Below are 16,190 nucleotides of genomic sequence, written 5' to 3'. Positions count from 1 at the left end.
AAGCCCGTGGCCAGCCTTTTGAAAGGGGTGGTTATTTTTTCTGAAAAAATAAAAAAATAATAAAAAAAATAAAAATAAAAAAAAACATTTTAAGAACTAATGTTTGATGAAACAGCTTGTCAGATCATAACCAAACTTTTTTTTTGATGCACCATAAAAAAATTTCCTACAATTTTTTCAAAGAGCTTACCATACTATTTATATACAAATTTGGATTTAATCTAAGTTAATCCAGTTTATTAAATATTGTAATGAGATTAGCGCTTTTATAAAGATTAATAAAGAAATATGAAAAAGAATCTTATTTTTTAAATACAAATGTATTATCATACATCATTTAAAACAAAATACAAATCTGGTAAAGCTAGTTTTAAAATAAAAACTGCTGCCTATAGTCAAATAACAAAATGGCCAGCTCATTCAATTTAAACTTAGTCACAGTTTGGCCACATGAATAATTAAGAATTTAATTTGTCTTAAAGCCTTCTTCTATCGATAATTTTCACAATTAATGAAGGTATAGCAGTCAAAAATGGGATAAATAAAGCTCATGTTGGGGTCATATTCAGTCAGTAGGGTGGTGGGTCTTTCGAACCACCCGAACCCCTCCAAGAAAATCCCAACAGTAGCATAAACGTTCATCTGTTTTAATGTCTAAGTTGAATGAAATGCAAAGAGTTTGAATTCCTATAACTAACATGCAAAAGATATAGTCATTTTTACAGTAATTTGTTGTAATCATGCTAATTTGAAACTCTAAATACAACACATTACTGTGAATTTTTAACTAATTACTAATGTAATTTACTGTGAAAAATTAGAGTAACGTGAAAATCTGAAATCTGGATCTGTTGAAAAAAATTCAATGAGTGTGTTAACTAGCAACATTAAGAGTTAAGAAATGCAATTCAAAAGAGAATTTCTTGCTGGGTCGGGTAAAGGGTTACATTTTTTTTACTTTTTTATCTTATAATAAAAATGATAGTGTTAGATTTATTGATCATGGTCATTTGAAATTTGTTAATGAAATATATGTGTGAATAAATATTCATTTATTCATTTTCTTGTCAGCTTAGTCCCTTTATTAATCCGGGGTCGCCACAGCGGAATGAACTGCTAATTTATCCAGCAAGCTTTTACGAAGCAGATGCCCTTCCAGCCGCAACCCATGTCTGGGTCCTGTCATGTCAATTTAGCTTACACAATTCACCTGTACCGCATGTCTTTGGACTGTGGGGGAAACCGGAGCATCCGGGGGAAACCCATGCGAACGCAGGAAGAACATGCAAACTCCACACAGAAACGCCACTTAAACAGAGCCTCGAACCAGCGACCTTCTTGCTATGAGGCGACAGCACTACCTACTGCGCCACTGCTTCGCCCTGAATAAATATACGTGGTGATAATAATAATACTGAAGTTGTTGTTATTATTATTTATTACATCTACCGTTTGTGTGTAAATAATATCAGTGCTTTAGTTGCTCAACAGGTAGTACACTCTGTTGCTAGCTGGCAATGTTGGCATGCTGGCAGGAGATCAATCCAGGAAAAGCACACAAACACACACACACACACAAACACACACACACACAAACACACTGATATAATGAAGAACTCGAAAACTACCAGTTGCTTTGGAAACAAAAACTTTTATGACTAAATATAAACACTGTCCTTCAATATCAACCAGAACATTGCCCTCTGGAGGACAATCATTAAAAACTTGCTTATGTGAATGCATAATGCCTTTATATCTGCTGCCCTCTGCTGCCAAACACTTGTAAGTGCAACCTATTATAAAGAAATTATGCAAGTGTGTGCAAATGAAGTCACCCTGCTCTCATAAATCATACAAAAGGTCTAATTTGGCCTCAAGGCACAAAACGGGTTATTTTAGCAAATTCTTATATAAACAAATATGTATTCGCATAGCCTACATGGAGTCTCCATGCAGAAATTAATTCATGGATTAACTCATTAAAAATGCCCAAAGAAAAATAAAAACAGCAGAAGGTCAGAGCAGAGGGAAAATTTATGCTCCTTGACATTTAACATCGGTACGGGAGCAAACTAGTCTCCACACTGTCTGTTGTTGCTCTCTGTTCGGTGTAATAGGTAATTGTGGGCCTATGCCTCTAATTGCCTCCAGCAGGACTGAGACAGCTGCAGTCACAGCGCCATCCCAAAAGAGCCATTATTCTGACCTCAGATCAGCCCAAACAGTCATTCAGCCCTCAGTCCCCTGATAGACACACGTGTAGCGTCCCAATTTGCAGTATGCTACGCCCTTCTGTTATTGTAAAACAAGCGTGTAACAGAAGAGTAGCCAAGATTGGGTCATGCTTACTGATGCTTACTCTACACAATTCCTTCATGTTGTTTTAACACAAAATGATTAAGTTAACTTAATCACTTTAACAAATTTAAGTGGATTGAACATAAAATAATTAAGTTTGTCCCCAACAAAACGTAAGAACTTGTTTTAAATAAGTAGTCTGAACAAGCAGCAAAAGCCATATTTTGAGTGTACTACATTTATATGTCCTGCAAATCATCTTGTCACGTTTCTTTTTTACCTATTTTCCTTGCTCTAAAAAATGCTGGGTTTTTTCATCCCAAAATATGGACAAACCCACAGTGAAATAAAGTATGTTTGTTTATTTAATTCATTATTTAAAGAGTTCACACTTAGCTGATGATTGTTTATAAAGCTTGTTTGGCATGCTGTCCCGGGAGAAAGCCCTGAGCTCAGAAGATCAAGCCGGTGGCTCCCTCCCATTTGCAAGGTGAGAGGGCAGTTTGAGGTCAGGTAGATCTCAAAAACTCCCCTGCTGTAGTAGCTAATGAACAGATAGCGATTGCTCTTAAGAGATAACTACTTATAGGAGCATGTCTATGGTGTCAATTTAAATTTGTCAATTAACTTAAGGTTCGTGTTTTTGGAGAGTGGGAGGAAACCGGGGAACCTCAGGGGAAACCCATGTGAGCACAGAGAGAACATGTAAACTCTGCACATAAACATCGGCTGGCTTGGTAAGGACTAGAACCAGTGACGTTCTTGCTGTGAGGCAACAGTGCTAACCACTAGCCACTAGCCACTGTGCCACCCATCTAGGAAAGGAGGAGGAGTAGGGGTGGAAGGGGGGATTCTTCAACGAAGATGGTTGTTATATGGAACTTAGGGTATTTAAAAATTGCTTAGGAATCATCTGATTGGTGAATCATAAATTGGATAATGCAGGACCAGCCGCAAGCAATGAGCATGTGATCCTCTTGAAATCTTTATAAATAAACTTCACAAAATGGTCTAAACAAATGAGCTAACTTAATTTTTTAATTCCAGCATTATTACAGTGCATGTGATGGGTTAAAGCTGGCCTAGAAATTCTTTTTTTTATTTTTTATTAACCCTCGTTTCACACACTTGTTTAACCACAACAGGGTTTGTCCCTATTCTACCCCTATTTGAGTTGAAATAACCCAGCATTGTTTCAATGTTAGTATATCTTTCATACAGAGAATTCTTCTTGTGTGTTTGCATAATAATGCACTCTAAAAATGCTGGGTTGTTTCAAACCTAAATCGAATCAATAATGCAATTGTTGGGTTAAATTTTTCAGTTATATTTTCAAGCCAACAACTAGGCTTGTCCATATTTGACACAAATTTGGGTTTAGATATGGACAAATATGAAATCTAAAAGTGCTAGGTTTTATAAACCCGAAGTCAAATGTTGACAAACGTAATGTTGGTTTAAATTGTTGGTGTTGACATTAGAGATTTACCAATTTTCCACCCCAGAAAATTTATCGGCCGAAAATTTGTTATGCCATTTAACGATCCCTCTAATATTTGTGACTTTAGTCATTGTTGGGGTACTCTTTTAAATCTGGAAGTATTAACAACTTCGTTCAATATGGCAAATAATTATCGAGAATGCATTTTTGCCATATCACCCAGCCCTCTCTTTTTTAGACTGAATGCATTTAACATTAGCCAGAACATGCCTGGATCTCTATTCATAATTTCTTCCGGATATCTCCTAAAAACCTTTTTTGAATTCAGAAAACTCAACAGTCCTCTATGAGCACTGTTTAGCCTTATCACACATTAATACAAGTCTTTAAAAAAAAATCATGGTGTTATTACAGTCTCTCAACTGGACACCAATATTTGATCTTTACAGATCAATCATGATGAGTCTTCCCATCAGAGATTAGGAATAGATATAACATTAGGATCTTGATTTTCAATGGTATAACAGCAGAGTGAGCTCCCAGTATATTACTACCATTTGATATTTGCTTTTTCCATCTAACAGCATTGGGACCCATCAACTGAGATATGTTACGTCATACTTAATAAGCCGATAGTAGACCATCGGGGTAACTTTATAGTTCTCCCAGTGCTTTTTTTCTGGCTAAACAGCCCATTTCAAGTCTATAGTCTCACACAGCAGCAGGTTTGGGGGCAGATGCTGCTGACCCGCGACTAAATTAGTTTATAGATAAAGGACAGCAGTCTTTCAGAGTCACTTAATGTCACCCCTGTCAGCCATTCACAGCACCCCTGTACAACAGGCCGTTGGGTCCAATATTAGATCGTTATGAGGGAGATAATTAAATCACTGCGGTGTGGACGTGATTGTTTGTGACAGCTGAAACAGCTCTTCGGGCAGCTTCTCATTTAGGTGCCAGACGTTTTTCCTCTAGTCTTGTGTCAAGACAGCAATCTAATGTAACTTAATTTCCTGGTAAACTGGCCGTTTATGGAGTAAACACATTTTTTAGCCATTTCAAAAGGGATAGTTCACCCAAAAACGAAAATTCTGACATCAATATTTCACCTTTGACTTGTTAAAAACAAGGTTAAGTTTTCTTATTCAGTTTAACAAAAAATATTTTGAAGAATTTTGGAAACCTGTAACTATTGACATCTATAGTAGTAGGAAAAACAAATGCAAAAGTCATTGGTTACAGGTTTCCAGAATTCTTCAAAATACTATTCCTTTAAGCTTGTACTTGCACTGGAACGTAACGCGAATAGAGCATACAAACATATCTCCTCAATATCTCTGCTTCTTCAAGGTCGTAAATGAATTAAACAGATGAATTGGATACATTTACTGATGCCTTATGAATGTCAAATACGTACTCTGGTAACTTGCCAAGATAGTCTGCGATTAAAATTCAATATAATCTTAAATATTCATCAAAATTGTTTTTAAAGACAAAGCTAGTGGCCCCACATAATCTACTTTATTTTTACAGCTCTTATTACAGTATAAACAACAATTTCTGTGAAATATTAGAAGAAACCTCTGAAAAAGAACTGACAAAGGAAAAGTCTCAGTTTGGTCTCCAAAATGTCTGAAAATGCAACAACTGAAGTTACTAATATGCAGTTGCAATTGCAGTTAGAATATGTAACACTCAAAAAAAAAAAAAAAAACAGCAGAAAAAAAGCAAAGACATTTTGAATGGTATAAAAATGTCTAACTTTCTTAATTAACTTAATTAACTTAGTATCATCCCTACCATATTAAAGGTATCAATTTCAGATATATTAAAATAATATTATAAAATCTTTTGTATATCAACGCATCACATTAAAGTCACATTAAAGTACAAAACAAAGATGAAAACACAACATCAAACACTAAAACATATGCAGAACTTATAAAAAACCCGCCAAAAAAAAACTCACCAAATTTTGCGTGGCATCTTATCACTATGATTGATGCACCCGAAATACACTGTTCTCTGCTCTCAGTCTCTCTATTTTTGCCTCTCCCTCTCCGTCCTTCCATTTCTAAAGCACATTCACATAACACTAAGCTTTATTACATAAACAAAAGCACCTGCATAAACAGGCGCTGATTATGCGGCTCCTCTAATGTGGCCCTGTCCTTCAGGTGGAGAGCTGGACATTCACTTTGTAGTTGCAGATGCGACGGAGGGGGGAAATGGTTGGTTAGATTATGCCCATCAGACACAACCAAACATGACAGGCCAACCTGTGCGCACACGCACACACACACACACACACACCATTTTTGTAATGGCCCTTGCTTTATAAACGCACTTCCATGGAGATCAGTATAAATAGTAAACTGTGACGTTATTCAAGACAGAAGAAATGTGACAGTAGAGCTGCAAGATTATAATTTGCTTTTATTAAAAGATTGCAAATCACCCACGCAGTTTTATTTATAAATTGTCATGATTTGCATATGTTTATTATAAAAGCTTCACAGCTATAAATTCAAATCTGTGTCTTAATTAGAGAGAGCGGTCGTCATGCATGGGTTTGAAACTTTTTCTGTCTTTAGTTTTTCAACTAGTATTATTATTTATTTGTTACAATCATTCAGATTGTCACAAAGGTACTGTACTGGAATATAGCTTGGGTATAAACAGTAATCTTTATAGTAAAGATTTAAATCCCAGAGGCTAATGGTGGCTCAATGGTTAGCACTGTTGTCTCACAGCAAGAAGTTTGCTGATTTGAGTCCTGACTGGGCTAGTTGGCATTTCTGTGTAGAGTTTGCATCCAGTTGCTCTGGTTTTCCCCACAGTCCAAAGTTATGGACTATAAGTGAATCGGGTAAGCTAAATTGTCCGTAGTTTGTGTATAAGTGTGTATGGGGGTTTCCCAATACTGGGTTGGGGCTAAAAGGGCATCCTCTGCATAAAACATAACATGGAACATAAAACATATACTGGAACAGTTGGTGATTCATTCCGCTGTGGCGACCTCTAAAATAGAGGAAAGTAGGAATGAAGGAAAATTAATGAACTAAATACTTTTTGAAATGCAACTTGATGCTTTAAATGAATGTTGTGGCAATTACACACTTGTGCCAGTAGGTGGTGACAAGCAATGATTAAAAAAATGCATTATATCACTGAAAAAGACCCCAGCAAAGACTTTTTTATTTCAATAATTGGAAGCGAATCACATAATCAGCTGTCCAGTCAGACTTATCAAGTATTAGATCACTGTAGTCTAAGGACGTTTCTCTGACCTGAATTTTTGTCATCTAAGGCCTGCCTCTCCATTCATACAACTGGACAGTGAAAAAACAACCCAAATGACACTGTTTTTCTGGTCAGTAGAGGTGTGAACCTACACTGGTTTTACAGTTAGGTTCGGTTGCGATTATCATGCCACCAATTTGGTTCAGTTTGATATCTCGGTCCATCACGGTGCACTGACGATGCTTTCCATACACAATTTTATATTTAACTTCACAGCACAGCAATTATAGTATTAAAATAATAACTATATTTATATATTACTTGTAATACAATTTTATCCTTTAATACAAACAGTCAGATATATGAACTGTACCTTTAAAAACTATTTTTAAAAACAGTAAAAAAAAAAAAAAACTTTGATCGGGGTCTAATTCAATGAGGTTCTCCAACAACACGTATTTATTAAGTAAAAAAAATTTAGAAAGAGCTGTGATCTCGATTTTATATAAAAAAAAAGAATAAATAAAAAATTCAGCTTTTAAAATGAATCTTTTTAGTTTGTCCAGAATCATGCAGCAGCTCTACATAACAGATTAAATAGTGAATATATCTCATATACCAATAAATTTGAGCAAGCTGTCTTTTCCCACACACACACACACACACACACACACACTAAGGCCACCTGTGCTAATCCACAGCGGGCTGCTTTGAAGTGAGTCTTTCTCTGTCTATACTGCGCTCACGATTATTGGCTCCACTCCTCCGCTCGCCTTTCTTTCATCCCTGCCAGACCGGCTGACAGACACTTAAAGGTTGAGATGGTCATATAGGACAGGCATGTGTGAAGACTTCACATAAAGTTAGATTAGCGTGGGCGCTGGCAGTGAAATGAATTCTGGATCAATGGCAGATGTATTGATTGAATATTCAGGCATGTCTTTGAGAAGGAGATTTAGATGGATCGAGTTAATTTGACACATACACACAGACTCACCGGGCCCTCAGGGCAGCAATGCCGGACTTGTCAATCCTGCAGAGCAGGAGAGAAAGAGAGAAAAAAAAAACATAATTAATAAATTAAAAAGCAATAGAAAGTTAAAACCTTTGCTGCAGCATTTTAGACAATCTGCTTTCATACTGATAATAATACATCTTTTCTGTCCACAATGCAGAAAATACAGACCAAGCCCCAACATCTAGAAAAAGAAATGAAAGTTGCTGTATAATCCAGAACTTCACAGAATTTGGCACATTTATGACAAATCTATTGACCTAATTTGTTTTGGTAGAGTGGATGTGGCCACTGTAACCTTATTCTGTTAAGAGTTCCAGTCTCGTTCACTGTCATTGATTTTTAGTTGTAAAATACAGCTTGTTGTGCTGCTTTTTTTTAAAAATGTTATTTCAATTTTAATGTACTGACTGCCATTTGTTATTCATTTACCACAGAGACAAATAAATCCCAAGTCCTTAAACAATCCCAGAAAATCACTTCCACATACACAACATAACGTGAATATCATTTGAGGACAAACACATAAACTCGCTCTGAAAGTCACATATTTGTATCGCTGATATAAGTAGTTTAAGCATCAATAATAATAATAATAATAATAATAATAATAATAATAATAATAATAAACAATAATTCATGTAAATAAAATTTTCATTTAAAATTTAATAAAATACTAAATAATAGCAAAAATGTGTACTAATTATTATTATTAATAGTAATAATAATAATTATTATTATTATTATTGTTATAAACACTATTATTGGTATATTTTTTCTTATTATCATTTGTATTATTAACAGAATGTATTATCTATTTTATTATCTAATAAATTAATAAGTGGGTGGCGTGGTCGCCTCACAGCAAGAAGGTCGCTGGTTCGAGCCTCGGCCACGGAGCCACAGAAATCCCCGTGTTTGAGTGGGTTTCCTCTAAGTGCTCTGGTTTCCCCATAAATCAAGATACATGCGCTATAGGTGAGCTAAGCTAAATTGCCAGTAGTGTATGTGTGTGTAAGGGAGAGTATGGGTGTTTCGCAGTGATGGGTTGCAGCTGGCAGGGCATGCGCTGCGAAAAACGTGTGCTGGATAAGTTGGTGGTTCATTCGGCTGTGGCGACCCCAAATTAATAAAGGGACTAAGCTAAATGAAAATGAATGAATGAATGAATGAATAATAGTGGTGTGTATTATCAAGACTTTTTAGTCATAGTGGCAACACTGAGGTCATGGCATAAGTTCAGTCTTAACTCAACATTTATGATAAATGTTTACTATTTTATAATTTTTTTATAATTAATTTGTTTTATATCTTATAGAATTTCTTATCATCATGCATATGAACACATCTTCACAACAATACATTAAAATAAAAGTTTTTACCTTTCAGAAACTTTGTCAGAAATAAAGGCCTATTTTTTTATGTGCAGTAGTATTGTTTAAAATTAAATAAGGAAATTCCAAAAAAAGTTAACAAAAAGAATTTAAAAAATGTAGTGTACTTTATGATTTACATAGTTTCTGAATAATAAAGCATAAATATTGTCTATAAATACATATTTTGTTATAAATTCATCCTAAAGAATTGCTTTAATGTCAATTCTAAAACCAAAATTTGTTAATTTTCTTTTCCAAAATCATTTGCCTCTTTATCATGTAATAATTTTATAAAAAGCTAATATTTTATTTGATTCCATGTCATTTTAAAGCTTAGTGGGTGGTATTAAGCAAAGAAAAGTATTGTTCATTGTATTTCTAGTATTTTAAGGTCATGCAATAGATTTGCATAAGGAATAGTCGGAAATTTGTCATTATTCAGTCAACAAAAAAGTCGCCCCTTTGGCACAAGTGGTTCATGATGGAAAACAGCAGGATAAACATCATTCAAAAATTGCTTTCACGTTTTACCAAGTAAAGTCAGATGACAATTGCTATTTTAAGGTGAGCTACATCTAGAAACACTGGAGCTGTAGTTTACAGGTTAGGAAATATGCTCTAAACACAAGACCGTAGATGTAGTTTTAATATGTCACTATGTAGTGTAGATGAATTGGGGCACTGATAAGGGCACTACTGAGCTTGGTTCACTACACATTAGGATACACAGCCACAGCAGAATGAACCACCAATTTATATAGCATATGTTTAACACAGTGGATGCCCTTCACAAGGAGAACAGGCAAACTCCACACAGAAATGCCAACTGACACAGCCGGGGCTCGAACCAGCGACCTTCTTGCTGTGAGGCAACAGTGCTAACCACTGAGCCACCATATCGCCTTAAAAGTATATTATTGCCAAATTGTTTGATTTCATATACCAGCAACATTTGAACTAGTAAACAATTATAAATATTTGCTAGATTGTTATTAACCTGTCTAGCTATCTTCTTTTGTGTTTTGTGTTTTATTTAAAATAAATAAATAAATAAATAAAAGATTCTTTTTAGAAAAAAACGTCTCATTTGTTGTTATGTCCGATGATTTGCTTCACGTGATTCATGTTTAGCAATTCTGAACTATTGTTAAGGGAGCATCTATGCATTGAGACTTTTCAGAACGCAAACATTTCAGTGCACTGAATGAATTTTGATATTGTGAAAGCCCTTAAAGCTCTTATTGTTTTTATACGTATAGTAAAGCTTGTTATAAAAGATGCATCCGAGCACTTTATTGTTTTGTAAACATTCATTTGCCCTCAGAATCTTTAACCAAATACCATAACATTCTTCACTTCTGGTCACATGGATGCCTTTAGGGTGGGGCTATCAGGGCATGTCTAGTTTCTGCTTTGAATTCGCCTATTCATCAATATTTCTTTTGTTTATTTTGTTCCAACGATCCCATTGGCTCCCAAATGATGACCGCCCTACATTTTTTTTCTCATTTCAGGACTGTTTCAAGGGGATACACTTCACGATAGAGGACAATCTTATGTTCTGTTGTATGGCGACTTTAAAATGACTGATTCCCAGATCAGCACACTAAGAGATATTATAAACTGTATTTATAAACAAATTTCGAGAGGATCACATGCTTACGATTGTTCACAGCTGGTCCTTCATCAGCTAACGATTGATTCACCAATCAGATGATTCCTAACTTACTATAACCACAATTTCTTATTTCAGTTATCTTTGTCTTAAGGAATCCCTACTCCCTCTCCTTTCCAGAGGGGCGATACGGCGGCCCAGTGATTAGCACTGTTGCCTCACAGTAAGAAGATTTTGCTCACGAGGGTTCTCCGGTTTCCTCCCACAATCCAAAAAACACACAACCTATGTAAATTGAACATACCAAATTGATACAATAGTCAAGCTCTTAGCAAGCATACTTCTCTTCTTAGCCATCTCTATGTCTGTCATTAGCCAGAAATAAGTAGGTGAGATCAACCCGAGCACAAACTCCCCTTTCGTCCAACAAACGGGAGGGAGCCCAGGGCTCGAGGATCTCATAAGCTCAGGGCTCTCTCCCAGGACAGCAAATCAAAAAATGTTTTCAGCTAATTGTGAACTCTTGAAAGCTGATTAAGACGCACCCTATATTTACTATGCTTTATGAGTTACTATGGTTACTCATGTTTGAATGTAGTGCTTTTTGAACCGATCTGTACATTAAATAATGGTATGTATCTTCCAGCAATAAGAATCAACAATTTCAACAGACCATGGAATAAAATGTTTTGTCGTACAAACCCTATTGTAATTCAAATCCACTTTTTAAGGGTCTGAAATATTAATTATGCTTGCGCGTCGTGACAAAAACAGATGTGATGAAACAGCCTGTGTATGATCTTAAATGAACGGGTCATAAAGGGACTATTTAGTCCTGTTTCAATTGTTTCTCAGTTTTTGTGTGTGCGTGTGTGTGTATATAATTCTACTGAGGCCTAATTACTGCCATTAGGCCTGATGTGGAGAGCAGCGTGAGGTTCGTCATTTCAGCTAAACGAGTGATGAGCCAAACACACGCTGCTAATTTCCCTGGCGCCACACAAAAAAAAAAGATACACACACAAAAACACTGCAGAAAATACATCAACATTCACCTGAGGACATTCAGAAAACTGTTGCATACATGTCAAACTTCTCGTCCGTTAAAATGTATGAACATTTACAGCTCAGTGACGAAAAAAACTGATTTCCTATTCAAGTCACAGGGTCAACGGTCAATCATTCACAAAACTCAATGCAACAGAATACAAAAGAAGAGTTGACTTATTCACAGTCAAATCTAAAACCAGCTTCTCTATGAAACTGAAGAGAATGCATGCAGTTAAATATGTGCATTACTAAAAAACCCTCACAGCAGAAAGCAAGAACAAACCTGTAAGTCCGTTTTTTTATTTGATTGTGTTTTGATTATCTGCCTCATCGAAACGTGCTCTCCACAGTGAAATTCATATTAAGCTCAGTGCAGCCAGTGATGCTTATTTAAGCAAAAAAGGTGAGAGATAAAAAACCCGGTGTCGTCAGGCTTTCGGTTGTGACGCAGTTGCCTAATCAGTGTGTATTGTAAGACATGACAAGCTTTGTTGCTGTCCATCACTATCAAAACATCACAAACCAAAGTGGACTACCATTAGAAGCGCAATAGTCCGCATGTTCAAACTGCATTGACATGGATGCAAAAAGGTCCGTATCAGTTTCTGTTCTTCATGCGTTCACTTAAGATACTCCACGGAGAGTTCTTGAATGGCAAAGAACACTCATTCTGCCTCTTGAATAACATTTCCTCACATATAATCATCTAATTTCCCTCCATGACTCTGCTGTTTGCTTTATTTTTACTTAATAGAAAATTTCGATGAACTGTTCAACTCCATGCAAACTGATCATTAGGCGCTCTGATTTTTGCAGAGTTCATATCTTGGAGACGTTGTAAATATCTGATAGCGCTCTTATTTGGAGAGATAAAGCAGACTATAAAAGCTTTTAAAAATGTTGAGATGTTTCATTTGGGTACAATATGAACAAACCAAACTAATGGATTTAAAATTTTATTTCAAAAGATTTATATATGTCAAAGTGATATTTATTAGTAAGCTTATTGCGATTTTTAGATAGACAAAAATAGGGATTTTAAGATGATTTAACATTACAGATGATAAATAGATAAAGGACATTCAATACTAATGAATGTGAAATACGCAGTGTTTGCTGTTCACTAGCATATTTAATTACTTTATAATTAATTAAAAGATTTAAATTTGTATGTAGCAAGAATGCACTAAACCAGAGATGGCCAAACTAGGGCCCGAGGGTTCAAAGTTGGCCCATGGTAACCTTTGATTTGGCCCACTGTCCCATCTGGGAAGAGAGGGAGAATGACAGATATTCATTTATATATATTTAACAGATATTGTCATTTCTGATTTAACTTGACATTTAGTTTGTTTTATTGTTTAGTTTAAACTTCATTGTCCGTTCTGCATGGCACAGAGAGAAAATTTGTTTTTAACGCTGGATTTAAGACAAAAATTGCATACATACAACAATCACACGAAAACAACCTTTATCAAGACAACAACATAAGTTAAAAATTTAAAACCCAAATTAGCCCCAACATATTACTGCACATCATTCTTGACAACCGCCCCATTCACTTCAGACAGTGATCCAATTTAGGACAACAACTGCATTTGGGATTTTTATAAGCATTTCTTCGGCTTTAGTAATTGTAAACCTGTGTCCTGATGGTAAAATTTCAAAAGCTGAGTGAAATGGATGAGTATTATCTTTTAAAAAAGCTACGTCGGCACCAGTAGCCTAATGGTACTGCGCGCTGACAAATAGCACCAATGTGCTCACAGTGACCCGAGTGTGATTGCCGGCTCATGGTCCTTTGCCGATCTTTCTTCTCTCACTGCAATGCTTTCCTGTCTGAATTGTCTACTGTCTCGTCATAATAAAGGTGAAAAAACCCTAAAAAATATTTAAAAACAAAACAATCAAAAAAAGCTAGCTGAAATTAAATGTTTCAATTAAATGTTGTAAATGAATTAGATGTTTTATTTTTCATGTAAATACTGTCACTTGACAGACTATGCACAAGACATTGGCAACTTTACTAGCGTTTACAGCATTGAACTCCATTGTATTATAACATGAATTGTTTTTTGTTTTAATTTTAATGAATTTTTTATAAGATGTAAAAAATGTTTAAAGCATTAGGGTAATTCAATTAAAGTATTTTTTGCTATTTATTTTGAAATATCGTGAAATAAATTAGGAAATGAACAGTATCAATTTTAATGCAATACAGTTTGGTATATTTACCTTCAACCAACAACTGTCATTCAAGTTTGGTTCTTGGCCCTTCATAAGAAAATGTTAGGGCGCCGCTGCAGTAAACTGACTGAATGTTACAGATATTAAAATATCACAAAAGGTGACAATGAAAGACTAAATGGATCACGTACGTTTCCCACAAAATGAAATTAAGCAGCACAGCTATTTTAAACATTGATTATCCTTCTTGGGTAATTTGAATGATTATAAGCATATAACAATGATTTCTGAATGATTACATGGGAATGAATATTCAGCTTTGCAATTTAAAAAATGTATTGTATTTTTAAAATATAGTAAATTATATTTAAATAATAATAATAATATTAGTTTTACTGTATGTTGATCAAATAAATGCCACTATGGTGCTCATAATAATATAGTTTCAAAAATATTAAACAGCATTTAAGCAGTAAGTGCATATACTGTAATTATATGTTACAGTTATATGTCCCTTTTTTGTCTAAGAATAAATATTAAACACTAAATAAGCAACTGAAATGTTTTTCATTTAGCTGCATTTTCAACTTTTATCATAAAAATCCTTTTACATTCTTAACAAATGATTTAGTATATTTTACTTTTCAAAATTCAAGAAAAAAAACAAAAAACAAATTAAGCCTTTAGCCTAGCCTAATGCTATGCTCTCGAATAATAACTTGGAAAAGAAAATATCTAAAAATAAATCTATTTAAAAAAAACAAACTTTCATCCTAAAACCCAATTAAGATCATACATAGGCTAACAGGAATACATGGCTTTCTATAAACAAAGATCTGAGAAATCCAAACAGATAGATTCACCTCATTCTAGCTGAAATAAACATGCACTGATCTCAACTGTACTTTAACTTCAGCATCCTCTGAGTCACCACTGAAGGATAGAGAGAAATAATAATGATAAAAAATGTATGTATCCTACCATCCAAGGCCATCAAATGACAAACTTCTTTTCCACCTGTACATGCTGAGTATGGCACTTTCTCTGTCTATTTTTCTCTGTGTCAGTGACGCACAGCAGACTTTTTTGGGCCACCAGGGGGAAGAATAAAGGACAAGAGGGAAGGAAAACTAATGCCTCCTCCTACCCATGTCTGTGTGTGTGTGTGCATGTGCATGTTTTTGTGACATCAGGACACAAGTTTATTATTTTAATTCAAATTTCAAACAAATCCTTACATCTATGGGAAGTCACCATAAAACATAAAAACCCCTGTGTGTGCGTGTGTGTGTGTGTGTGTGTGTGTGTGTGTGTGTGTGTGTGTGTGTGTGTGTGTGTGTGTGTGTGTGTGTGTGTGACATATCAGGACACAAATTTGTATAACATGTGTTATACTTAAATTAGGCTTAGGCTAACCCTAAAAATTATTACATCTGGGAAAGCATCATAAAACTGTGTGTGTGTGTGTGTGTGTGTGTGTGTGTGTGTGTGTGTGTGTGTGTGTGTGTGTGTGTGTGTGTGTGTGTGTGTGTTTTAGGTCACACCAACTATACTCATTATATCCAGAACAGGAATTATAACACCATTTATGTAATGACTATAACCAATTGGTCCCAAGGTGATTTTTAGTGGATGAATTATGTCATTTCCGCTCCAGTTGACACAGTTTAACTATAAGCACATACTTATTGAGTTTAGCCCAATGCCAGTATTGCTTAAAATGACTGCCTCTTGGTTCAATCTTTGGAAAATGGATTAAATGATATTAAGAGTGGAACGTGTTGCTGACAGTTTCAATGTAATTATTACAGAAATTAATTCTGAGTGAAATTGTTTCCTTAGTAAAACAATGTGACAACTTACACACTGAGGGTGTGTGGATTGTGCATGCAATTCTTTGTAATGACTATGATCTTGAGTCAATTTGACATGCAATTTCATGGTTAAAAGCATCTGGGCAGACCT

The 16,190-nt window shown here is 35.1% G+C and overlaps 1 protein-coding gene across 23 annotated transcripts in view; it reads right to left on the bottom strand.

Moving 5' to 3' along the window:
- Positions 1 to 16,190, bottom strand: part of rap1gap2a (RAP1 GTPase activating protein 2a) — a 161,441-nt gene that overhangs the window by 123,122 nt on the left and 22,129 nt on the right. For 10 of the 23 annotated variants that reach the window (XM_087283127.1, XM_087283092.1, XM_087283113.1 and 7 more), the window contains one exon: positions 7,980 to 8,015. The exons of 8 other annotated variants lie outside the window; for them this stretch is intronic. Coding sequence is in view for 14 of the 15 variants with exons in the window: in XM_087283092.1 (XP_087139218.1) it covers positions 7,980 to 8,015 (36 nt within the window). In the remaining variant the exon portion in view is untranslated. Of the gene's footprint in view, positions 1 to 7,979; positions 8,016 to 15,206; positions 15,394 to 16,190 lie in introns of those variants that run through there. 5 more of the 23 variants (XM_087283093.1, XM_087283095.1, XM_087283108.1 and 2 more) reach the window with 3 other exon arrangements.

This window comes from Danio rerio, chromosome 15, assembly GCF_052040795.2.
Source record: "Danio rerio strain M-AB ecotype USA chromosome 15, GRCz13ab, whole genome shotgun sequence".
Classification (NCBI taxonomy): Eukaryota; Metazoa; Chordata; class Actinopteri; order Cypriniformes; family Danionidae; genus Danio; species Danio rerio.
Note: the sequence above shows the minus strand (reverse complement) of the source record. Positions and strands in the feature narration are given on the sequence as shown.